The sequence below is a fragment of the Trachypithecus francoisi genome, unplaced genomic scaffold (assembly GCF_009764315.1).
Source record: "Trachypithecus francoisi isolate TF-2019V2 unplaced genomic scaffold, Tfra_2.0 Lachesis_group3, whole genome shotgun sequence".
Taxonomy (NCBI): Eukaryota; Metazoa; Chordata; class Mammalia; order Primates; family Cercopithecidae; genus Trachypithecus; species Trachypithecus francoisi.
This window is the reverse complement of record NW_022681468.1, coordinates 54460334-54486764: the sequence shown is the minus strand read 5'-3', so window position 1 is coordinate 54486764 and position 26431 is coordinate 54460334. Positions and strand designations below refer to the sequence as shown.

The window sequence follows — 26431 nt, the reverse complement described above, 5'->3', positions numbered from 1 at the left end:
TGCGGGTCAGGCATTGTGGTGCATGCTTGTAGTCCCAGCTACTTGGGAGGCTGGAGTGGAAGGATTGCGTGAGCCCAGGAGCTGAAGTGAGTTCAAGTACAGTGAGCTATGATTGCACCACTGTACTCCAGCCTCAGTGACAGGATAAGACTCTGACGAAAGAAAGAAAGAAAGAAAGAACGAACGAACGAAAGAAAGAAAGAAAGAAAGAAAGAAAGAAAGAAAGAAAGAAAGAAAGAAAGAAAGAAAGAAAGAGAAAATAAACATTTCCAGAGCAAGTATAAGAGTATAACAGGCAGTGAACAAAATCCCCCTTTGCCCTGACAGTTTCATGAAATGAACTAGTCCTCAAAGAAAACTGCCCTTTCTTGAGAAGCGTGGGTATTTTCCCCCAGACCATCCTACTATCTTCAAGCAGATGGGTTTCCACGCACTTTCTGGCGCTGACAGCCCCCTGCTGTGCCCTCTGAACACAGACACTACAAAAAACTCATTTCACCTCTTAAGATTTGCACCTTGCCTCCAAAATGAAGCCTTGGTGCTGGCATCCGAATGTATCCAAATAAAACCTCATTCCCTTTCTTCCTCCTTTGTCTCCACATGTGCATGCTGCGGCTTCCCTAGAGCAGCTGTGGTAGACAGTTCCTGCTCCTAGGAGACAGCTGCACATTGTAAACATGCACCAAGATGTACACCTGTACCAAGGTCAAAGTTTCAAGGTGTGAACTCCTTGGTACAATGGTGAGGTTTTGTTACATGCTGGTACGTAAACAAAATACCAAAAAGGTCTTAAATTTTTGCTACATAGAATAATTGTGTTCATAACCCCATGTGGACAGACAAATCATTAGTTAAAGGGAGCCAAAGAAATTATTTCTATAGTAAGGGTGACAGGGTGGAGGCTGTGAGGATGTTGGGGGTGGATGGGGAATTGGAGACAGGGAGGCTTCAGAAAAAGAGAAAAAGAAAAAAGTGGGATCTAAGTAGGGGAAAGCTTATAGTCTTCATGAAAATCAAAAGCTGTGGCTGTCAAACTTTTGTGTTAGTAGTACCATGGTAAAAACATATTTTACTGCGTTGTGCACGCCTCCCGCCCGCGCGCACACACAGATGTATAATGGAAATCAATCTAAAATAAAATGTTGCATAGCTAGCTATAAGCGTAGGATTTCTCTCTCTCTCTCTCTCTCTCTCTCTCTCTCTCTCTCTCTCTCTCTGTATGTGCGCGCGCGCGCGCGTGTGTGTCTGTGTGTGGACACGAACAGCAGGCGGATCCGGGGGAAGCGCACCCTCGGGCTGCGTCTCCCGGGTCGCACCAGCAGGCCTGACCGCGCGTGGGAGGAGGGCGGGCGCGATGCCGCCGGGGCGGGAAGGTCGCAGGCGGCTGCTCCGGGCTGCAGCTCCTGCGGCGGTGGTGGCGACTCTGGACACTGCACGGGATGGACGCGCAGGACTGCCAGGCGGCCGCGACGCTCCAGCCGCCCGGGCCCCCAGCCCATGGCTGCGTGGCCGCCTGGTGGGACATGGTCGACCGCCACCTGCGGTGAGTACGCGCCAGGTCCACCTCTGGCCGTGTCCCGAGGGCTCGGGCTGCGCGGGAATGCGGCAGGGGGCGAGGGCGCGGCTGAGGCCGTAATCCCCTCTGCCGGCCCCGGGCCCAAGGCCCGGCATTGTGGCTCCCCGGGGACCTCGGCGGCCACCTGCGAATTCTAGGGCTGTTTGATTGCCCTCACTATCCTCAGCCTCAGTCCCAACCTGCAGCAGCAATACTCTCAGGTTTGGTTTTGCAGGAAGTATAACTTTGGGGACTTCTGAAACACCGATGCCAGGGAGATGGCGGGATCCCTATTACCAATCTCTATTATCTGACCATTTCGCTAACACACAAGATGGATCTGAATGACACTAGTAGTAGTGACAGTAGTAATACATGTTGTCATCTTGGACAGGGTGCCCTTAGGTCAAGGGCCTATCTGTGTAGGTGGAAAAGGATGAGAAAATTCCTGCCTAGTTCCCTGAGTGTGAACTACCGGGCATGTATTTAAAGAACACACCTCCAGTATGCTAAAGACACATATAGTGTGTTGAAACCATAACTTGGTATTACCTGTAAGTTCTTACGTTGTTTAAATCTGAAATATATCAGTGGGTGTTTTGGCTTTTGTTTCCGTTTTCTTCCTCCCATGGATCCTCGGTTTAAACAGTAATCTTAAATTACTGGAATCCACCAGCAACATATTGCCAATCTTGTTCACACTGAAGCCAGGTATTGATTGGGGATCCTAGACCCAGGATATGTGGGTATTTCATTTAGTTTTGTTGGTGTGGGAAAATATTGGCATTTTTACTTCCCTCTTTCTATTCCTTTTGTTTAATTTGTGCTGATTATAAAATATCCAAAAATTATATCCAGACACAGGAGACCTCACTTTGGAGTGCCCAGAGTGATGATGACAAACAGGGATCTTTTCTCTCTCTCTCTCTCTCTTTTTTTTTTGAGGGTTTCACTCTGTTGCCCAGGCTGGAGTGCAGTGGCACAATCTTGGCTCATTCCCAGGGCTTAAGCGATCCTCCCAGGTCAGCCTCCCCAGTAGCTGGGACTACAGGTGCCCGCTACCACACGGAGCTAATTTTTGTATTTTTTTGTAGATACAGGTTTTCACTGCATTGCCCAGGATGGTCTCAAACTCCTGGAGCTCACAGGTTCCACCTGCCTTGGCACCCCAAAGTGTTGGGATTACAGGTGTGAGCCACTGCACCTGGCCTCTTTTCTCTTCTATTCCTTTTTATTCTTGTTGCAGACAACAGAGTGCTGGCAGCTCTGCGGGGGCCCAGTCACCTAGAACCCATGCCTTCCAGCTCTGTGTTGGATCTGAACACCTGGCAGAATGTCCTGATTCACTTGTCAAACTGCATATTAATAGGACTTCTCTCCCAGAGGTGGGGATTCTGGGAAAGTTGACATCTAATGTTTCTCACTTTGACGATCTCTGTGGAATTGATGGCTCATTATTTAACATTTATTTGGCAGTAAATGGCATTTATTAGGCAGAGAATCAAAGTTGCACTTCACACTCATAGAGAGTAACCCACTTTGTTGATAATGGAGTGAGAGATGCGGAGTTGGGGACTATCTATTACTTGCCTTACTAACTGGTGAGAAAAGTCTCAAGAGACACTTCCTGAAAGAATAAAATACTAGCGCATGTCTTCATCTGAGCAGAAGATTATTGGTCCAATGTAAGATATGCTGAGGCTGAGGCCCAGACGCATTTCCAACATCCCAAGTCCTCTTTGATTCTTGGAGCTGGGTTCGTTTAGATGAACAAACCTTCATGGAGGGCTTGTCATACCCCTGGCCCTGATTATGGCCCAGGAACTAGTGGGATGTGTTGTGAGACCTAAGAAGAACATTTCATCATATGATTTTTTCAATGGCCATTTTTTTAATGCCTTGGGAATCTAGTTATGTATATTATAAAAATTTTTATCAAATCCAGTTGCTGCTTAAGGTGGATGGGCCAAGGAGAGTAAGTCTCCACCTTACAACTGGTTTTCTTTAAATTAGAAAAATGGGGCCAGGTGTGGTGGCTCATGTTTGTAATCCCAGCACTTTTGGAGGCCAATGTGGGCAGATCACAAGGTCAGGAGATTGAGACCATCCTGGCTAACACAGTGAAACCCCCTCTCTACTAAAAATACAAAAAATTAGCCAGGCGTGGTGGAACACACCTGTAGTCCCAGCTACTCCGGAGGCAGGAAAATTGCTTGAACCTGGGATGCGGGGGTTGGAGTGAGCCAAGATCATACCACTGCCTTCCAGCCTGGGTGACAGAGCGAGACTCCATCTCAAAAAAAAAAAACAAAAAAAACCAATAATAATAATTTAAAAAAAGTGGAAAACATGCTCCAGAAGGAAGCTGGGGGAAACCAAAGGTTTATTTTCCTCCTCATTTCCCCCTATTCCACCCCAAGTCATTACAATCCTAGATAGTGCTCAGGAAATGTCCATGAGTAGGCTGATAAATGTATTCATTCTTTCCACAGTGTTGGTTCTTTATGATCTATTGGACACTATTCTAGTCTTGGTCACACAGCAGTAAATAAAACAGACAAAAGTCCTTGCTCTGTGGAGCTTACATTGATTCATTTGCAATTCTAAGTAAAAAAAAAAAAAGAAAATGAAGTCCTTTCTCTTTCCTCCAAACCTACCAATAAATGTTGCTTCCGTTTCCCTTACAAAATAAATGCACTTTCTTTCCATTTTCAACCTACACGTCAATAAATATTTACTGAGCTCAGCCCTGGGCTGGACAGAGTGAAGTGTGAAGGAAGCATTCTGTGCCATGTTGTTCTTGCTGTCTGTGGCCTGATAGAGTGGGGAAGATAGGGCTAATAATGGGAAAGCCATCAGAGAACAATTCAAGGCCAGCCGAGGCCCCGTTATTATTTGTGGGAGGAAAGACAAGAGGGAGGGGTCACCATGGGATGATGTCTCCAGGAGACTTTGACAAGAAAGAGATACTTCCGTGGCCATGAAGGAAGAGGGTATTTGGTTGGGAGGGTGTCTCCTGGTGGCTGGTGACAAACAAATGTCGACTGAATGAATTGGCACATAGGTTGAAGGTACATGTCTTAATATTTGAAACAGTAAATGTAGTTAGATTTGGGCTTCCCAAAGTTGGTTTGCAGAAACCTCTGAGCATGAGTGATTCACCCTGTAGCAGCTCAGACTCCACCAGCTTCCACCAGTAAGAATCATACAGTTAGGTTCTGAGGCCCCTGCGGGATGCTGTGCGGTTACAGCTGCAGCTGATCAAAGGTCAAGCGAAAGAACACCAAAGCACCAAGGTGGCCGTTTGATGTGGCTGGCCGTTAGTGGGGATTGGGCTGAAACTGCATCCTCCGCTCAAATAAAGTCTATTAGCCACTGGTGACTTTTGATCCCCTACTGATCTAGGGGAAGTCAAATTGACAACCCCTTAGTTAAAAGAAGCTGCTTTGCATTATTGATGCTCGGAGGATCTGGTCACTCTGTTCTCTTCCCGCAGTGCATCTCAGAGAAGTGCCTCGAGCTATTTGAGAGAAGAATTCTGTATGAATTATTCCTTAAAAACAGACACACATTTCCCTCTACTGCCTCTGCTTCCCAAGCAGACCTTCAAAACATAACTTAGCGGGAGACTACCCTGCCTACCTTCAAAAGACAGCTTAGTGGGAGACTAACAGGCAGGGTGGAGGTGAGTGAGGGGAGCTTAGAGGGAAGCCAGCAGGAACCAGCGGCTGGAAGGAGGCACAGTTCAGCCTTGGGTTCAATTCTGTCCATTTGGGCTTGATCTGTGGCTCAAAGTGGCTTCTCTGGGTTTTGATTTCTTATCTCTAAAATCAGAATAACAATGTCCTCTCCTCCCTGCCGCCTTCATGGCGGGGGTGGTGGGGTGCTATTTTAAGGTATTATGAAACAATCATTTTCATTTCTTTCTTTCTGATTTTATGAGTAGGCAATTGCCTGTGTATGATGTATTTGAAAAATCTATCCATTACCCTTAGCCCACATATCTTTTCCACTTCTTGCAGAACTGCTGGAAATTCATCAGAGATTCATTATCTTCTCTCTTTGTGTCTCTTCCAAACACATATAAGTGCTCTGATTTTTAATTCATTAACACTTTGGGGGAGTTAATTTTTTTAGAGGTCTTTCTTTGATGACTTTGTTATCAGAGGGCTCCTGAGAATACAGGAGCAGGAAGGAGGAAAGAAGAAAGGACCCTACCCTGAGAGGGCTAAGGGGCAGAAAGAGATCTTAAAACAAGATTGTCTACCAGCAGAATTTTGCCAGAGGTCAGCCTTGTTCCTGGGGTTCATTTCTGCTTACATGGATGTCACCAGGACTGTGACATCCTGGAGATCCTTATAGGACTATGAGATCAGACAGACCTGGGTATGTGCGGCTCTGCCGTTCATTGGCTTGTGACCTTGGAAAGATTAGTTAACTTTCCAGTCTCATTTGCAAAGCAAAGGTAATAATTATCTTCCAAAAATACCTCTGGTCTAGCAGAGAAATCAGGGCAGGGGGAGACAATTTATCAAAAATGCTTTCTAGCCTCTCGACCTTACCATTTGATTATGTTAAACAGTCTTAACAATGACCTCTCACGACATGGAAAGGGACTTACTTAATGGCTAATGTGGGCAAAAACTGGAAGCAGGAGGTGATGACATTGACCTCTTGTATCCCTCATTTCTCTAAGACCCTCACAAGAGAGGTGGCTTGAGACAGAGGTGTCCTTAGTGACTCCTCATGGACAAATCGTCACTTGTGTGCTGACAGCTCCTGATTGCGTGATTTGTGTCACAGGGAACAATAGCGTAGGCAAGATGTGCATGCGCCCATCCCACTCCCTGACCAAGCTCCAGCCCTGTGCCTCATGGGTCCTTCTCTTCCAGGGACCTCATTTCAGAAGTGGGGTCTTCTAACACTGGTTCATTTCTCCTAAGATGCAGCCAGAATATAGAGGATCTAAGGATTATTCCCTCACTGCCCGAGACTAATGATAAGAATACCTAACACATATAGTGCAGAATTGTGATATAATTAAAAACTGTGGCAGCTGTTAAACTGTCTGAATCCTGTTTACTGGTGACTTTGGGGTCCAGCCTCAGCCTTCTATGGGGCTACAGTAAGGGACCAAACCTGGCTGTGGTGCAAACATCTCCCTTCCCCTCCTGTCCCTGCCATGTCCTGGCTTTTTCAGCTACTGGTTGAGGCCCTGCCTTATTGCTCTCCTTACCTGGTTTCCCCTTAGTCCCAGTCTTGACCTGCCCTATAGATAATTCCATGTCATTGTGTAAAAAGATCTTCTTAAATGCCAACTGACCTGGAATTCCCACTGTTAGTCTCTGAAATTTGGGGGCAGATCACCTGAGGTCAGGAGTTCGAGACCAGCGTGGCCAACATGGTGATACCCTGTCTCTACTACAACAATTAGCCAGGCCTGATGGCGGGTGCCTGTAATGCCAGCTACTCGGGAGGCTCAGGCAGGAGAATTGCTTGAACCTGAGAGGCAGAGGTTGCAGTGAGCTGAGATCGTGCCATTGCACTGCAGCCTGGGCAACAAGAGCAAAACTCTCTCCAAAAAAAAAAAAAAAAAAGAAAGCGAAAGAAAAAGAGAAAAACAAGACAAATGGATTAATTTCGAAAACCTTGTGTGTTTCCCAATATCTTGCAGATCTTTTCCACACTCCTGTTCAACGCTCGGACGAAAAATTGCTGCTCTGTATGACAGTTTTACTAGTAAATCCTTAAAAGAACATGTTTTCCCTCCTCTGATAGACATGTTAATTTATTTTAATTTTTGTAAGTATGGACCTTCCATAAATTTGCCTATATATATATTTTTTCCCAAATAAAGACCTCACTATCCTTAAAGTTGTGACGTAGTGAAAAGACATGTCAGCTGTAAAATTGTGGCTAGACTGAAATGGTCTGAAACTTATTTAATATTGACTTTGAAGTGTAGCAGGAATCCCTGCAAACTGTTGGAAGTAAAGAGAGATGCATGGCCTTGTGGGTGAGGGTTCCATTCAATAGCTGATTTCAAATTAATTTGTTGCTAATATGGATACCTAACTGCTTACTGTATTCTCTGCCTTTCCCCTTCCTCTTCTTATCCGCATCCCTTAAAGATGAGAGAGAGAGAGAGAGAGAGAGAGAGAGAGAGAGAGAGAGAGAGAGAGAATGGTGTTGATGTAAGGAATCTATTTTTCCTCTGTTTTTTTTTTTTTTTTTTCCTACTGAGCTATTTGTTAGTCTATTTAACACAGTCCTTCTAGTTCTCACCTGCTTGCCTCCTGGTGTGTGTGAATTCTGGACATTTCTTGCCTGTTGACTGATGATTAGGTTTCACTGAAGTATCAGAATACTTATTAATTTTTCTTCTAGGCCTTTTTACCTTCTTAGGGGAATGGTCTCCTCTGCTTTTAGCCAGAGACAAGGATAAGGATTGAATAACTCTGTTTCTGTATTATGAGCTACCACACTGATGCTATTTTAAAATCTAGCTTTTAGGTTTTTGTTTTTTGCCCCTCTTCTGCAGGCTAGTCCTAGTTGATAAAATAAAATACTCTGCTAGGAGTTTAGTGTAGTCGCTTGCAACTTAGAAGCCTGTTAACCTATGTAGGCTAATTCCTTTCTTTGATTGTGATTAAAAGGCATGGAATCTGATTCTTGGAGTTAATAATGATTTTTACTTTCCAGTCAAAGCCCCATTTCTTGTGGATTTAAAGAAACCAGAGTTAAAGATTCCTCACACAGTGAACTTCTACCTGAGAGTTGAACCTGGGGTGATGCTAGGGATCTGGTGAGTGCACGGATGGGACACTGGGTTGCTTGATGGGACAGGTTTTCCTGTTAGGATGCAGAGGAGCAGTGCTGTGTTCCCTGCCCATGGAGAGGTCAGTGCTCCTGGAGGTACCTGGAGGCTGTTTTCTACACCTTCCTCTTCTGTTGATTTGCTTGATTTTGCTTTCTAAGAATTTTGCTTTGGAGTATAGACTTTTAAGTGTTGCCTTGGCTTCTGGCCTCACCCACCCCTTCTGCCTTATTCCATACCACCTTTGCCTTCATACCCTCAAGTCCAGACACACTGCCCTCCCAGGACACGCTCTGCCCTCAAGGCTTCCTTCTATTTCTCAGCTCCCTGCCTTCCCTCTTCTTGCCTTGCTGTCTATTTATCTATTGGATCTTACTTCAGTTGGTAATTTTCAGGAAAGCCTTTCCTCACTGCCCATTTTAGGTATGTGCTGTGGTGGCCGCCCATGCCTGTCCCTTTTGACAATTATTCCCATTGTCATGAAATAAATGTTTGTGTGATGATTTGGTTAATATTTGTCTTCCTTACAAAACTATAACTTCAGCAGGTGATAGACTTTGTTGGTGGGTTTTCATTGCTTAGCACAATGCTTGGCACATAAAGGACATTCAGTAAATATGTCAGATGAGGTCATGAACATTCTATTGTCTTACAATGCTAACCTTAACATTTCTTCTGTTTAGTTGTAATACTCATTCTTGGCTGCCAAGTTTCCAGTGATCTGTTTTCTATTTCATCTCCCTGAGTTCAAACCTTTGATCATAAAATGTTTAGGAGCCAACACATAACTTCTTCCTATTCTGCAGGGTACAGTTCATCCAATAGTGTTGGAATTTAGAAATTGTTTTATTCTTTGCTTTCGCCCCACTGGTCCTTGCTTTGGAGTCAGCTATCTCACCAAGATCAGCTCATCCAGCAGGCAGCAGTGCCTATATTCTGAGTACAGAGGCCCTGGGGATGATGGCAGACTTTCTGCCCTTAAATGATGGAGAGGACAGAAAATTTGTCACCCTTAGCCCGTTCTCCACAGCCCATGGTGATATGTCATATGGCAGTGTTCACATTTGCAGCATTCGTTGGTTTAACAAAGTGGAGAAAATGGAACTCACGCAGACGTTTAAAATCACAAGGTTACTTGGTTTCTGGAGCAAAATGGTTCAGTATTTTAGTTCTTTCCTCTTACATAAACTGGTTTCTCTTTAAATTATTTCCTACTTGTCTCTTCAGCCAAACTCATGGCAGATGGTAAATATCTATTTTCTTTTACTTGTTTCCCTTTTTTAAAAAACAATTTCAATGTACCTAAGAACAGCAGTCTTGGAAAATTAGCAGGTGCAGAAGTCAGAAGAACTAAAACAGTAAGTCATTAAACGGCGTCTCTGTGCGTGGGGACATAGGGTAGGGCAGTAGTGGTTCTCATCATAAGACATTTTGAGGTGTTAGATTTTTATTTTTACCATGTGCATATATTACTCAGACAAAAAATTAAAATATATGTATATATATCATAAGGAGAGTTTCAGCCTTTGGCAAGGATGGATAATTCCTCTTTCTACATTTGTTTAAACCTCCCTTGCTCTTCAGGCACACAGTCCCCAGCTGCCGGGCGGAAGATGCCAAAGGGAAGGACCGTTGCTGGTACGAAGCAGCCCTTTGCGATGGGAACCCAATCATTGTTTATCTTCATGGCAGTGCAGAACACAGGTCAGTGGCTCTGCTTAAGTTTTTTTTTTTTTTTCCAAGAGATTGAGTGCATTTCAGCCCCACAGGGGAACGAAGAAGGACAGGGCTCTGTTTTTAACTCTGTAGGCATGCCTTCACATATTTCTTTTCCTTTGTTGAAATCTGATGGTGTTCTGGCAATAAGCTTCGCTTGAAAAGATTGTTCTATATATAGAATAATGTGGATCCCTAACTAAGAAGGAGAAAAGAATAACTCTTCCAAAAGTTGGATGTTGATTTCAAAGAAAGTGATAATTCTTTTGCTCCCTAAGAGTGTCTGAAATGACGGATTTAACGCATGAATGACGGGAAAGGGAATAGGCACGCATTATGGGGGAGAGGAAGACCATCTCCAGATCAGAGATTTTTCAGAACACTACAGGGGAGAGTCCTTTATTTAACTTTAATGTTACTAGCTGAAAATATGACTCCTTAAGAGAAGTCACATGGAATTCTGACCACAGGTACTGGGGACCGTCTGACTAATCCTAATCTAGAATAGCCATACCTCAGCCCATTCTCTGTAGTCCCAACCTCGCTTTGTAATAAAGAACACCTCCCAGGAGTCTGGCTCCCCTTTGATGTGCTGTCAGAGCCCTTCTGGGCCTGTGTAATTATGCTGGGTGATGATCACCCACTGTGACTGTGCCCCTTCAGCTTGGGGCAGGGGCGATGTGCCTCAGAAACCCACAGATCTCCTCCACATGGGGAGGAGCACCTGCCTGTGACTCCCTTCCTCCTCGTCTTTTTCTGGCAGGTGACTCGCCTTTCTCAAGACTCGCCTTTTCTCAAGAGACTTCCTTGATGTGTACATTTTACAGCCACATTTACTGAAATTTCCTGTGAAACCCAGCATTTTTTTTTTTTTTTTTTTGAGACAGAGTCTGACTCTGTCACCCAGGCTGGAGTGCACTGGCACAATCTTGGCTCACGGCAAGCTCCACTTTCCGGGTTCACACCATTCTCCTACCTCAGCCTCCTAAGTGGCTGGGACTATGCTGGAGGCGCCCGCCACCATGCTGGGCTAATTTTTTGTATTTTTAGTAGAGATGGGATTTCACTGTGTTAGCCAGGATGGTTTCAATCTCCTGACCTCGTGATCTGCCCGCCTCGGCCTCCCAAAGTGCTGGGATTACAGGCATGAGCCACCACACCAGGCCCAAAACCCAGCATTTTTATATAGTTTAACTTTGTATTGATTTTGTAAACTTGGGCATGATGTTACAATGTATTTACTTAAAGGACCTTGTGGACCACACAGCATGTCTGCCCCTCTGTGTAAATCCATAAGTGCCCTCAATGAGCCCAGATTTCCTGGCTCTGGGATCAGACACAGCTTGCTTTTGTTCTCTGTCCAGAAGTATCAGCTTTCTATCTGCAGTCCTGAGCTGCAAGTAAGGAGTACCAGACAGTACTCTCCTCAAATGGGAGATTACAGGGAACCTGTCGAGGCATCAAAAACAGTGGCTCTAGACTTGAGATCCATGGAAGCCCCAGAAGGCCCATGAACTCCTCTCCACAATTGTACATAAAATTTGAAGTATGGGTACATTTTTTCTTGGGAAATGGGTTCATAGCCTTAACTAGAAGTTCAAAAGGCTCCATTACATATACATACATACATTACATATACATTACATATACATACATATACACACATACATTACATATACATACATATACATACATTCTTAGAGCCAATGTAATGGCTCTAAGATAGAACTCAAATAAATGACTTTTAAGAATTCTCTGCCTTTTGATGAGTAGTTGCCAGGGCTTGGCGGGTTAGGGAGGAAGGAACAGGCAGAGCACGGAGGATTTCTAGGGCAGTGTAAATCTTCTGGATGACACTACAATGGTGGATACATGTCGTTATACATTGGTCAAAATCCATAGAATATCCAACACCAAGAGTGAACCCCAATGTAAACTAGGCAATTTGGATGATAATAATGTATCCATGTAGGTTAACTGATTGGAACAAGTGTCCCACTGTGGTGCTTTGGATGTTTTTTTTTTTTTTGAGACGGAGTCTCGCTCTGCCGCCCAGGCTGGAGTGCAGTGGCCGGATCTCAGCTCACTGCAAGCTCCGCCTCCCGGGTTCACGCCATTCTCCTGCCTCAGCCTCCCGAGTAGCTGGGACTACAGGCGCCCGCCACGTCGCCCGGCTAGTTTTTTTGTATTTTTAGTAGAGACGGGGTTTCACCATGTTAGCCAGGATGGTCTCGATTTGCTGACCTCGTGATCCGCCCGTCTCGGCCTCCCAAAGTGCTGGGATTACAGGCTTGAGCCACCGCGCCCGGCCGCTTTGGATGTTTATAGGGAGAGAAGGTTGTGTGTGAGTGAGGACAGGGGTTATATGGGAACTCTGCATTTTGTGTTCAATTTTGTGGTGAACCTAAAACTGTTTTAAAAATAAATTTTATTAATTTCTAAAAAAAAAAAAAAAGAAAGAAAGAAACAGGTCACAAAGACCATCAGTCTTCTTCCTGAAAATACAGGTCCAATCTTATTCTGACTAATGTTACACAGAAACCTCAGTCACAATAAAGACTACAACTACTAACTTCTTATTCACAAACTTAAAATAACATCTACAATACAATTAAATTTAAAACTTCTGGAAATAACCTTGTACTTCATCATAATAAAATCGAATTTGTGAGCCGGGCACGGTGGCTGATGCCTGTAATCCCAGCACTTTGGGAGGCCGAGGCGAGTGGATTACGAGGTCAGCAGTTCAAGACCAACCTGGCCAAGATGGTGAAACCCCGTCTCTACTAAAAATACAAAAATTAGCCAGGCATGGTGGCAGGCACCTGTAATCTCAGCTACTTGGGAGGCTGAGGCAGGAGAATCGCTTGAACCTGGGAGGCAGAGGTTGCAGTGAGCCAAGATCATGCCACTGCATTTCAGCCTGGGTGACAGAGTGAGACTCTGTCTCAAGAAAATAAAATAAAATAAAATAAAATAAAATAAATAAAATCGAATCTGTGGTTGCATTCGTATGGCAACATCATAAAATTCTCTGTCTTTTGAATGATCTTTGACGCTTGCTTATTCATGTGGTTAACATAAAGCAGACCATTTTTGGGGAAAAATAATTTCGGTGCCTACAAGGCTGTGAGCCTCTCCCCTTCACTTCGTCTTGCACTTAAATGGCAGAGTGGACAGGGTATAGGCAAATCTTAGTCTAGTGCAGCCTGATGACATCATCCCTTGTTCTGAAAGTCACTTTCTGGAAACTATTTTCCTTTAGCTTCTAAGAGTATTCTTAGAAATAAGTTTTACTGTGTAGAAGTGAAAAAAGGTGGATTATCAGCAGTTCATCAAATGCTTGTATTGAGAACCGCTACAAAGATCTGGCCAGACCTCACCAAGAGGAACGCCGGCCCAGTGGGGAGCCATCGATCATTCATCCTGACACATCTGAGCTGGCTGTGACACCAGAAAGCATTTCCCCTTCTCCTAGTTATTTATTCCTCCAACCTGAAAGAGAAAGGCGTGAGATCAGATACCAGCAGCAGGACAGTGATTTTTATTGAACTTGTCAACATCATTCCTAATTCTTGCTTTTTTTTAAACTTCCTTTACAGGGCAGCTTCTCACAGACTGAAGCTGGTAAAGGTATGTCTGAAGAGACCTCAAAGCACCCATTTCATAAGTCCTCATGAATGCCATTTGATAGTCATAAGATTTTCCTCAAGCCCTCCGTGTGGTTGTCTTTTGAGAGGTCTCCAGGGTACTGGTCAGGGTGGGTTGTGGTGTCTGGGGCTCAAAGTCCCACCGGTGGACTTCTGCTCCTACACTGATCAAAACAGAACTGAGCTTCTCTAGGTCCCAAAGTACCTTCGTGAACTTAATAATCTCCTTGCCAAATGGAGGCAAAGGCATTTTTATTGGCTTTCTCTGAGGGCTGGGGGATGGGTTGAGAGAGTTTTGTTGTTGTTGCTGTTGTTTTTGAGATTCTGTTGCCCGGGCTGGAGTGCAGTGGCGCGATCTCCACTTGCTGCAACCTCCGCCTCCCAGGCTCAAGTGATTCTCCTGCCTCAGCCTCCAGAGTATCTGGGATTACAGGCACCAACCACCACACCCGGCCAATTTTATATTTTTTAGTAGAGACAGGGTTTTACCATGTTGGCCAGGCTGGTCTCGAACTCGTGACCTCAGGTGATCCACCCACCTCGGCCTCCCAAAGTGCTGGGATTACAGGCGTGAGCCACCTCACCCGGCTGACATTTTTATTTGCTTTCTCTGAGGGCTGGAGGATGGGTTGAGAGAGTATTATTAAGGTGCAAAACAGTCACTCCTTTTAAAAGAAGCAACCTTTTTAGTTTCTAGTGGTTATAGGCTAAAGACACAGAATGTCTGTTCTTAAAAGTCATTCAAGGCTGGGTGCAGTGGTTCACGCCTGTAATCCCAACACTTTGGGAGGCTGAGACCGGGAGTTCAAGACCAAGGTCTCAACTTCATGAGACCCTATCTCTACAAAAAAATTTAAAATTCACTGGATGTGGTGGTACTTGCCTGCAATTCCAGCTACTCAGGAGGCTGAGGTGAGAGGATTGCTCGAGACTGGGAATTTGAGGCTGCAATAAGCTAGGGTTGTGCCACCACACTGCAGCCTGAACGACAGAGTGAGGAGACCCTGACTCAAAAAAAGAAAAAAAAGTCATTGAAACCCTGGCTTCAGCCCATGTAAGGCTTTGTAGAGTAGCATGGTGGCCACACTTGCTCTCCTCACTCCCTGCTGCATGACTCTGGCTTGTTGGGACAGCCCCTGTGTTCCCAGGTATGCAGAAGATGGCAGGCTTTCCACTTAGCCATATCTGCCTCAGAACTGGTTGAGCAAGCTGTCTGTTTATCCTCTTCCACCCTCTGGTTAGGTAATCTCCGCTGCAGGTGACCGGCTGTTGACCACAGGGACTTGGTCTCTCCTCCCACATGCTGGCTCCCACCTCGGAGTTCTTTCCTGGTCAAACAATATTAGTGGGGCCCAGAATCCTAGCAGTACCAGTATCTCCAGTGCTTTCTTCATCCTCCCTCCCCTGTGCAGACAGGAAGCTCCTCTCCTGTCCCCTCCCCTCATCCCCTTGTGGAGCAGCAGGGGCCTGGGTGCAGCGTTACCCAGGAGGACCATGTTTATTCATTTTTAGTTTTGCTTTCTCCTCTGCACCCTGCCCTTTGCATTCCCCACATGGAATGCGGTAAAGCTGATGCCCATGAGGATGTGCGTGCTTTTCCCCTCCCACTCAGAGCTGTCTCAGTGTTCCCAGGAAGGAGAAGAGCTGTGGGTGTGAAATGCAGACAGGTGATCCTTGTGGTAGTTAGGATGGTTGGGGGAGGAGAACGGCTGGTATGGCAGGACTTTGCCCCCAGGCAGATTGTGGGTAGCAAATGCCACTGTCATCATTCCCCAACAGAACCAAACTTCCTTAGCCCTTCCTTCCCTCCTCTGGAGAGGAGATTAAAAAAAAATAAATTTTCATTATTAAATTTTCGTTCATTCATGTATTCATCACGGCAACAGACTAATACAGCTATTTTCATTTATTTGCATTCCCATCTAGTTTTTATTTCTCTTTATAAAAAGCTTTTGTTACTATGATTGTATCTATATGCACTTTTATGTTGTGCTTTTTACTTCAAACTATTTTGTAGACATTCTTCCATGTTTTCACAGTCATGATAGTTATCCAGTTTAAAGGCTATATCATTCTCAGTTATATTTATAAGCAATTGTTTACTTAACTATTCTACTGCTGTTGTATATAAGATTTTTTTTTTCTCCCTGCATTTGTTTTAACTAGTATTGTTTCAGAAAACTATAAGCACCTAGCTTTTTCTTCTTTCGTGGCTTTTTTCTAGAGGTGGATTCTTAGGAGTAGGGTGTGCTGCTGGTATTGTTCTTGGATTGTGTTGCCTAGTGGTCCTTCAACACGTGCTGCAACACACATGGATATTCCCATTTTCCTGGATGCTTAGCCGCCATGTGCCTTGGCTAACTTTTTTGGAGGGAATGTAACAGATATGTAAAAGCTACATTTAGCTCCTCATTATTAGTTCAATTTGTATTTACAAGTTCCTAATGAGGTTTTGCCACCGGATCTAAAATGCAGTAGGAGAAGCACAGTATTTGGACAGAGGAAGACCCAGGAGTGAACCTTCGTTCTAATTCTAGCGAATTGGACGATCTAAAATAAGTTACTTAAACTTCACAAGACTCAGTTTATCTGTAAAATGGGGATAATGTCTACTTTACAGTACAGTTGTGAGGATTAAATAAAGTTTCAAAAGTGTCGGCACAGTAAAATTTTGTCCTTTTTTATCTCTATCTATCATTGTATTTCTTCTTATTTATTTATTTATTTATTTATTTATTTATTTATTGTTTTTTGAGACAGAGTCTCTGTCGCCCAGGCTGGCATGCAGTGGTGTGATCTTGGTTGCTCACTGCAACATTAGCCTCCTAGGTTCAAGTGATTCTCCTGCCTCAGCCTCCCTAGTAGCTGGGATTACAGGCCTGCACCACCACACCCAACAATCATTGTATTTTATTTCATGACAAATTATGTTTTCATAGTCTCTCCTTCTTTACCTACTAAAAGCTTGGCAGTGGTCTCATATATTAGAGTGATCTCTTTATTTTTTTTATTGAAATTAACTTTTTTCATATTTAATATAAATAGCTTCCACTTTTTGATTGCTTCTAATACAATTCTGTGTAGAGTTCTTATTCTCAAGGAATTAAAAAAAAAAGACATTCGTAGACCTAAAGGTGACTATTATTGTTTCTCACTTTTCAGAATAATATTTACATATGTAAATGTTAAATAACTTGGCCAATGTCACACAGCAGGTAAGCGGCAGAGCCAGCATGAGACCCTGGGTGTCTGACCCTGCTCAGCCTTCCTGCTCTCCATCTCTCCCACTGAGCCTTGGCTTCTCAAGTTGGAAGTCAAACACCAGACTTCAAAAATACATCTTTCCCCACCTGTTAAGCTAGTGTGTGTGCTTTGAACGTACAGATACCTAGGGCATCCTAACTTTAGAGAGTTTCTGACAGTGCAACAAACTTTCTTTTTAATCTTCATCTAATATAAAATACTAGCTGTTTCTCTAGGTTCTGCAGTTAAAAAATAAATCTAATAAACAAGTTAAAATTACCTTTGAAAGAGCCCTCCTTGTGATGTGATATGGATGGATACAGGGAGGAGAAGCCTTTTCTGTTTACATCTTCTAATTAAAGTGATAACAGCTCCTTTGTTACCTAGGTGCTGAGTGATGGTGGCTTTCATGTCTTGTCTGTTGACTACAGAGGTATGTGTTAAGAATGGTGTACAAAGATTTTTCAATAAGTGGGGGGCCTCTGATGACCCCTCATTTTGAAGGCAGTGATACCCTGTTTGCTTTTCTTGCTGCCAGGATTTGGGGACTCTACGGGTAAGCCCACAGAGGAGGGACTGACTACAGATGCCATTCGTGTCTATGAGTGGACCAAGGCAAGAAGTGGCATCACTCCCGTGTGTCTCTGGGGCCACTCTCTGGGTACAGGGTAAGTAAGATCTGCAAATGTGTCCTTAGGCAGGTCCTTGAGGCTTTAGTGTCCTATCAAAGGCAGCAGTCAGTAGTGGAAGGAGCACTGAGCCAGAAGACAGGGACTCTTTGCTGATCACTTTCACACTCTAGAAGTGGCTGAAGATCTTGCCATCTCACCATGCTATTTGTAAAACAACAGAAGGTCCCTTCAGCTGTATGGTTATTTATTACATTGAAGTCCAAGTTTTTCTGAGAGTTTTAAAGAAAAGGATCCTTGGCCAGACGTGGTGGCTCACACCTGTAATTCTAGCACTTTGGGAGGCTGAGGTGGGCTGATCACTTGAGGCCAGGAGTTCGAGACCAGCCTGGCCAACATGGCCAAACCCCGTCTCTACTAAAAGTACCAAGAATTAGCTGGGTTTGATGGTGCATGCCTGTAATCCCAGCTTCTCGGGCAGCTGAGGCAGGAGAATCACTTGAGCCCAGGGAGGTAGAGGTTGCAGTGAGCTGAGATTATACCACTGCACTCCAGCCAGGGTGACAGTGGGAGACTGTCTCCCCACAAAAAAAGAAAGAAAGAAAATGACCTTTAATATAGGGCCTGTGGAACCCTTTGACATAGTGTGCAAATTTTGTATCTATATGCATTTTTCTAACCAGAGAGCCCAGAGCTTTTATCAGATGTTCATATCAGAAGTTGCATTTTGTACTGTTAAGTTATTGCTTAACATTTGTACTAATTCTCATTGCTTTACAGAGTTGCAACAAATGCTGCAAAAGTGTTAGAAGAAAAAGGTAATATAAAATGCTTAAGTGGTATAATTTCCCATCTGAAGATGGGAAAGTAAAAACAGTCGAGAGACTATTGTGTACACTTTGAACATACAGACACCAAAAGCATCCCAACTTTAGATGGTTTCTGGCAGTGCAATGGACTTTCTTTTTTTAATCTCCATTTAATATAAAATAATAGCTGTTTTCAGGTTCTGCAGTTAAAAATAAATATGAAGGAACAAGTTAAAATCACCTTTGAAACAATCCTCCTTGGCCAGTGTGGTGGCTCATGCCTGTAATCCCAGAACTTTGGGAGACTGAGGCGGACTGATCACGAGGTCAGGAGATCGAGACCAGCCTGGCCAAAATGGTAAAACCCTGTCTCTACTAAAAATACACAAATTTGCTGGGCACAGTGGTGGGTGCCTGTTATCCCAGCTACTCGGGAGGTGGAGGCAGGAGAATTGCTTGAACCCAGGAGGCAGAAGTTGCAGTGAGCCGAGATCGCCACTGCATTCTAGCAAGAATCCGTCTCAAAAAAAAAAAAACAAATAAAAAGAGTCCTCCTGGTGATATGAAATTAATTTAAATTATAGGATAAAAAATACTGTATCATTAAAGAATACACAGAACTGGTTTCTGCAGTCCTTCTTAGTAATATTTATGTCAGGGTTTCTCAAAGTGATCTAACTGTTTGTATCAGAATCTTTGACCATAGCTGATTTGAAGAATTAGAATCTCTGTGAACAGGGTCAAGTCACTTTTAAAAAATTAAAACTAGAATTTACTCCATATATAGAGATGCTATATAAATGCAAACATTCATTACCCTATTGCCATACAATTTAAATATTTACATTACAATTATCTGCTTTTGTGTGTGTGTGTTTTACTCATCTTTGTATGGCTATTTTTGATTAAGGGCTACACATGGTTTATGGAAAATCATAGAAATGATTTGAGGCTTGAAGTGATATTATCTTCTTCCAGATATAATTTACTCTTCCCCTGAAAGGCAGTTATGGTAGGGACAGATCACCTTAATCTAATCAGAGATTGAGCTGATCTGAAGCTGGTCTTCAGTCTTTATGATGGCAGGTCTGTTTCCAGTTCACATTACTCCTAGAGTGTAGTTCTTTGAGATCACATCCAAAAACCTGAGAAATGTACTGGGGTCCTCTTTCTTGTCAGATCCTGAACTCTAATTTCTGTCATTTGGATTTTGTGAGAATGCTGAAAGTTTTGTCTCGTTTCTGATCCTCTCAGCCACAACTATTACTTTCAACTGAGTTGAGGGAAAAGGCAGCTGAAACTCTCTAGACTTCTCTCTTTTGGTATTGGTTCTGCAGTTTCTCACTGACCAGTAGCTCTAATATCCATTCAAACATGTATGTATACATACCTTAACCAACCATACCTTTTCTAATTGTTCTCAGAGGCAGTGTTGACCAAAACAACCCAGTCAACCTCTGGCACATTCTTAGCAATGGACTGCAGAACACTGTCTTCCTGTAGTACTTTTCTTTCTTTCTTTTCTTTCTTTCCTTCCTTCCTTCCTTCCTTCCTTCCTTCCTTCCTTCCTTCCTTCCTTCCTTCCCTCCCTCCCTCCCTCCCTCCCTCCTTCCTTCCTTTTTTTCTTTCTTCCTTTGACGGAGTCTTGCTCTGTCGCCAGGCTGGAATGCAGTGGCGCAATCTCGGCTCACTGCAACCTCCACCTTCCGGGTTCAAGCAACTCTCCTGCCTCAGCCTCCTGAGCAGCTGAGACTACAGGTGTGTGCCACCACGTCCAACTAATTTTTGTATTTTTAGTAGAGATGGGGTTTCATCATGTTGTCCAGGATGGTCTCAATCTCTTGATCTCATGATCTGCTCGCCTCAGCTTCCCAAAGTGCTGGAATTACAAGCGTTAGCCACCGTGCCCGGCCTTGCTTTCATTAGTTATCCAAGCCACGATGACCTGGTTGTGTTCATAGAAGAAGGTAGTGGTTTTCTTTTTTGTTGTTGTTGTTGTTTTTTTTTTTGTTTGTTTGTTTGTTTTGAGACGGAGTCTCGCTCTCGCCCGGGCTGGAGTGCAGTGGCCGGATCTCAGCTCACTGCAAGCTCCGCCTCCCGGGTTTACGCCATTCTCCTGCCTCAGCCTCCCGAGTAGCTGGGACTACAGGCGCCCGCCACCTCGCCCGGCTAGTTTTTTGTATTTTTTAGTAGAGACGGGGTTTCACTGTGTTAGCCAGGATGGTCTCGATCTCCTGACCTCGTGATCCGCCCGTCTCGGCCTCCCAAAGTGCTGGGATTACAGGCTTGAGCCACCGCGCCCCGCCGGTAGTGGCTTTCAATTATCATCATGTGCACATAAACTTCTTGGGGAGGGGAGGGTGGAAGTGTGTTAAAATGCACATTCTCAGCCCTCACCCTGGAGAATCTGACTCATAAATATGAGGTGGGGTCCAGGAATTTGCATTATTAATAACCTTCACAAATAATTTTGGTGCACATAGCTCATGTACAAGATCTTGAAGACCCCTTATCTAGGAAAGATGGTATTTGAATAGGGGAGGTACTGATTCCTTTCTTTCTTTAATTTTCAAGGATGCCCAGCTGATGCTATTGTCTTGGAAGCTCCATTTACCAACATGTGGGTTGCAAGTATCAATTATCCTTTGTTAAAGGTGAGACTCTGGTTCATCTTTACAAGGGATCAAAGTAGGCTATTTTGATACAGTGTAGGCTATTTCTACATGTCTATGTTTATTAACAGTCTTCCTTTTCTTAAGTAGTTTTATATGTTTTTAAGTCATTCTAATCTGAGACAGTTTATTAACCAGTTACCACAGAAGGGAACCCATGGCTTTCGGGTTTGATATTTCTTTTATTTTCTTCTAACGATGTCTCTTTTATAATTTTGTAGTAGATAGATTTGCCTTAAGTTTATTCTTTAATTTTATTTTCTTCTTAAAAGTGAAAGCAAACATTTCATGCATCATTTTTGAGCCCTATGAATGTCACTTATATATCTTTCATAACTTTATCATAAGAAACTTTCTAGAGAATTTAAGGAAGCTGCCAAATACTTTTACACAGTATCCCAGATAAAGAAGACAAACTTTCTAAGAAAATAAGTACAAAGGCTGGGCATGGTGGCTCCCGCCTGTAATCCCAGCAATTTGGGAGGCTGAGGTGGGCAGATCACAAGGTCAAGAAATCGAGACCATCCTGGCCAACATGGTGAAACCCCGTCTCTACTAAAAATACAATAATTAGCTGGGCTTGGTGGTGTGTGCCTGTAGTCCCAGCTGCTTGGGAGGCTGAGGCAGGAGAATCACTTGAACCCGGGAGGCGGAGGTTGCAGTGAGCCCAGATGGTGCCATTGTACTCCAGCCTGGCCACAGAGCGAGACTTCATCTTAAAAAAAAAAAAAAAATGCCAAGGTGACATGTTCAGGTTTAATCCAATTGCCTTTGGAGGGTGTTAAGCAAAAGAGGACTATGATCTGATTTGCACGTTAAAATAGTCATTCTGGTTTTCCTGTGGGAACTGGATTATAGTAGGGTGAGGGCAGAAGCGGGAAGTCACTTGGGATTGCAGCTTAGTATAAGCAAGAGATGAAGGGTGGCTTAGGCTAAGTGATAGTGGGGATGGGGAGAAATGAATGGGTTTGGGATACAGTTTTGGAGGCAGGATTCAAAGTTTGTGAGAAAGGTGCAATATTGCTCAGGGTTTCTATCCTTTACTCCTTATTTCCAGATGAAATGGATGTTTCTGGGGCATATAAACTAACTTACATGTTGACTATGTGAGTCACAACATTGTAAAAGTGGTTTTAGCTAGCATTCTATTTCGTGGATTTTGCTATTAAACAACACATTTAGTATGTCTAGAATGAACGTTGTTATATCTGGAGTCCTGCAGTCATTGTTAAAACCTAGAATGTCTTTTAAGGCATTGGCAAATTAAATCATATTCAAAAGTTTATAATGTTCGGCCGGGCGCGGTGGCTCAAGCCTGTAATCCCAGCACTTTGGGAGGCCGAGACGGGTGGATCACGAGGTCAGGAGATCGAGATCATCCTGGCTAACACGGTGAAACCCCGTCTCTACTAAAAAAATACAAAAAATTAGCCGGGCGAGATGGCGGGCGCCTGTAGTCCCAGCTACTCGGGAGGCTGAGGCGAGAGAATGGCGTAAACCCGGGAGGCGGAGCTTGCAGTGAGCTGAGATCCGGCCACTGCACTCCAGCCTGGGTGACAGAGCGAGACTCCCTCTCAAAAAAAAAAAAAAAAAAAGTTTATAATGTTCAAATTCTCTCAAATCAATTTTCTATGTATTGTGTATTTTCATCAGAATTTTTGACTAATCAGAATATTCTGTCCACCAACTAAACCAGTTACGTTCACAGTAGAAGCAATTTTTAGGTTTTGCATACCACTGCTTCTATATAGAAAAGTAAAAGTTAGTGGTGCCATTTGTAGGAAGTGAAAACAAAATGTTGACAGTGATGATCTCTGATGGCAGGATTATGTGTTTCTTCTACGTTCCTTTCTTTTTTTCCAAATTCCCAACGTGCATTACTTTTTGAATCGTAGAAGTTTTTTGTTAAGTTTATCATATTTAGAGAGTCACTACTCTCTGTTACCCTGGTTCATAGCGAAATACTATATAACAAATGGCATAGCTATGGGGCAAATATTGATTTTTTTCTTTTTTAAAAATAGATTTACCGGAACGTTCCAGGATTTTTACGTACATTTATGGATGCCCTGAGAAAAGACAAAATAGTCTTTCCTAATGATGAAAAGTAAGTTAATGATGAAAAGATGTGCATTATTACTGTATCTAAAGGATTCTAGGGGAAGCTATCACGTGACTTACTGGATGGTGACATGAGACATCCTGAATGCCATTCTTATTCTTAGAATATTGTTCTGTGCTTCTTAGATGGGCACTAAGATTTGGGTAAAGTATCTATGAATTTTTAGTATTTGCTATTTTCCTCATGTCTAGTTCAATGATTTCACCAATTCAGCACTATCTATGAATTCATACAAGAAGTTGTATATCTATGGCCTATCAAGACCTTTTAAAGGGCTGAGAGTGTTAGCGTATGCCTATAATTCCAGCACTCTGGGAGGCTGAGGTGAGAGGATAGCTTGAGCCCAGAAGTTTGAAACCAGCCTGGGCAACATAGGGAGACACCATCTCTACCAAAAAATTTAAAAATTAGCCAGGCGTGGGGGCACGTGCCTGTCGTCCCAACTACATGTGGGGCTGAAGCAGGAGGATCACTTGAACCTGGGAGGTTGAGGTTGCAGTCAGCTGTGATTGTGCCACTGCACTCCAGACTGTGTGACAGAGTGACATCCTGTAAACAAACCAACATACAACTCCCCCCCAAAACAAAACAAAACGAAAGAAAACAAAACAAAACAAAACCTTTTAAAGGTCCTCTAGGATCTAGCCTAACATTTGTTGAGGCATCTCTGACTTCTAGGCCCTTTTCCCCATATAACAAAAACTCATCTACCATCTACCTAACGTGACAGCAAATCCATTGACTAGAATTTATCAAGTTAGCCTGTCACAGTTAGAGAATTTAAGAAAGGTTCCAAATAGAGAGTTGTTGTCAATATTTTTTTCTATGTCAACACACTTGAGAAAATCCAATATTCTCAGGGGTGTCAGTGAGTCACTGTGGCAGAGATGGATGGGTTTCAGGATTTTGGGGGGACAGGAAAACATTGTTTGAGAAAGTAACTGGAGCAGGAGACAAGACATTCTTCATGCCATAGCCCTTTTGAATTAGCAAACTAGGGGGTTGACCAGGAAGCTAATCAGACCTGTTAACTGCGTGTCCCTCCTCTACATTTATGGAGAAAAGTAAACAAGTTGCTACAAAGAGGTCTCTGATTCTGTCATAATTTTTGTTTTATTGAGGTTTTGAGTTTCATTTTCTTTTTTAGTCTTTTAATAAAATATTTCAGATGTTACAAAATAAGGTGGAGTAAAGGAGAATATAAGGTTCTTCTAACACTGTACAAAATCAGTCTTTCAGTGTTTTTTTTTTTTTTTAGTATTTCTAAAAATCACGCAGAAGTAAATTAATTAAACAGCCAATTAAATTGCATGAGTAAATGGGAGAGAGGGAAACTTGCATGGAGAAAAAAAGCTACTATGTGAAATTTTAAATGTATGATACTGTTATTCTTTGGAAGGAAGGAAAGAAATTTCTTGTAATTTAGACAGACCTTGTGTTTTGCTAAAGCTTTAACTTAGAAGAGGAGAAATCTCGATGTATAATTCTTTAACTGAATGCTTTCCTTCTACTTATCCCTAGTGTTAAATTCCTTTCTTCTCCTCTTCTCATCTTACATGGAGAGGATGACAGAACAGTGCCTTTGGAATATGGGAAAAAGGTAAACTAAGAGCTCAATGCTGACTGAAATATACTATACTTATTTCGCCATTTTTTTCATTCAGCCAAAATTTGATTAGAGCTGAAAGGAGGGTCTCTGACATTATAGGAGTTTCTCTACCCCGCGAAATAGCCTCTATAGGTTTATCCAATGGGCATAACTGTCCTTGGCTCCTTAGCTCAAAGGAGTGTTTGTGGCAGAGCCTGGCTCCTCATCTGGGTTGTGTGGAGCTGCAGGTGTAGGGTATCCCAGGCTGCTATGGGAACCTCCGTGTTGTCTCTATTGCAATGGCTCTAAAATGGAAGATGCAGACTTTTTCCTTTTAAACAAACTTCTACTAGAGTGGGTCCATAGGAATTCCTTGTCATTTTGCAGTGGGGTTCAAGCAGGGAAGGATGAGGTTTTATCAGTATTCTATATTAGCTGAACAGCATTCAGATCTTTAGCTGTAGAGACAGCCAATTGGGGATACGGAGAGTTCTTGCGTCTCTGACTTAATGGAACAAACTCCCCAAGTTGGCTGTTTCTGTAGACTTTTAGGAAAATTGGACTAGAAAATCTACAGCTTTGAATGGCAAGCCTTTGAGTCTCTGTCTTTCTGTCCCTGGCAGCTCTATGAAATTGCACACAGTGCATACAGGAACAAAGAGAGGGTCAAGATGGTTATCTTTCCTCCTGGCTTCCAACACAACCTGCTTTGTAAAAGCCCCACACTGTTAATAACCGTGAGGTAAGAGTTGCTTTGCTAAATGTGAGTATGTTGCCCTTCAAGGCAATTAGGGCTGCTCTGGCTTACTTAGGCCACAACACGAAAATGTATAATATTTTGCTTATTTAGGTAGGGAAAGTGTGTGAGCTGATCTGGGTCCTTTTTCTACAGAGATTTCCTGAGCAAGCAGTGGTCATGAGTCTGGGAGGAGTGGAAATCTTCAATGAAGACTGGGTCCAAACACCACCTGTGATGTGTATTGTTTTAAGTAAAATTGTACTGGGCTGGTCGGATGAGCTGAAGCCATTGACTTCTCTACAAATCACTTGCCATTTTAACAACAGAAATCACGAATGTTAGGCAGTATGGAATGTTCTTGTTTAGTTTATCATAATCTACTTTGTAAAACATGCTGAAATCTCACTGTGGAGAACCAAAATTTGGTAAAATCTAGATCCTATCTAAAAATATGTAGTTATCAAACATCCTATGGATATTTGTGAATAAGGTAGTTGCTATGGTCCAAATGTCTGGGCTTGCCCCCCAAATTATGTTAAAACCTAATCACCAATGTGATGGTTAATAGGAGGTGGGGCTGAGCTCTCATGAATGAGATTAGTGCCCTTATAAATTATGACCAAAAGAGCTCTTCACTCCTCCTACTGTTTGAAGATACAGTGAGAAGGCTTCATCTGTGAACCACAAAGTAGCCCTCATCAGACACTGAATTGGCCAGTGCCTTGCTCTTGGATTTTCCAGCCCCCAGAACTGTGAGAAATAAATTTCTGTTGTTTATAAGCTACCCCGTTTATGCCATTTTGTTTTAGCAGCCCACAGGGACTAAGACATTGATCTTTGGTTTGGACTCAGATAGCAGTGTAAGCAAGTTGCTTCTATGTAGTTACCTTT

The 26431-nt window shown here is 43.2% G+C and overlaps 1 protein-coding gene across 3 annotated transcripts; it reads left to right on the top strand.

Annotated features, from left to right (window-relative positions):
- Positions 1-1244: 1244 nt before the first annotated feature.
- Positions 1245-26324, top strand: ABHD12B (abhydrolase domain containing 12B). Of its 3 annotated transcripts, XM_033188065.1 has the most exons (13): positions 1245-1543; positions 7230-7357; positions 8258-8360; positions 9957-10076; positions 13691-13721; positions 17369-17414; positions 17520-17649; positions 18391-18428; positions 20994-21073; positions 23116-23198; positions 24735-24813; positions 25425-25543; positions 25694-26324. In XM_033188065.1, exons 1-13 carry the CDS (start codon positions 1440-1442, stop codon positions 25719-25721), a joined length of 1089 nt encoding a protein of 362 aa, XP_033043956.1. In that variant the 5' UTR covers positions 1245-1439; the 3' UTR covers positions 25722-26324. The 3 variants fall into 3 exon arrangements, with proteins under 3 accessions (XP_033043956.1, XP_033043957.1, XP_033043958.1); XM_033188067.1 differs by lacking the exons at positions 7230-7357; positions 8258-8360 and having other exon boundaries at positions 1362-1543; XM_033188066.1 differs by lacking the exons at positions 7230-7357; positions 8258-8360; positions 13691-13721.
- The last annotated feature ends 107 nt before the right edge of the window (positions 26325-26431 follow it).

Coding starts and splice junctions, on each gene's coding strand:
- ABHD12B (XM_033188065.1), top strand. CDS start 1,440: ATGGACGCGCAGGACTGCCAGGCGGCCGCGACGCTCCAGCCGCCCGGG. Junction 10,077..13,690: donor CATGGCAGTGCAGAACACAG/GTCAGTGGCTCT, acceptor CTTCCTTTACAG/GGCAGCTTCTCACAGACTGA. Junction 25,544..25,693: donor ACACTGTTAATAACCGTGAG/GTAAGAGTTGCT, acceptor CTTTTTCTACAG/AGATTTCCTGAGCAAGCAGT.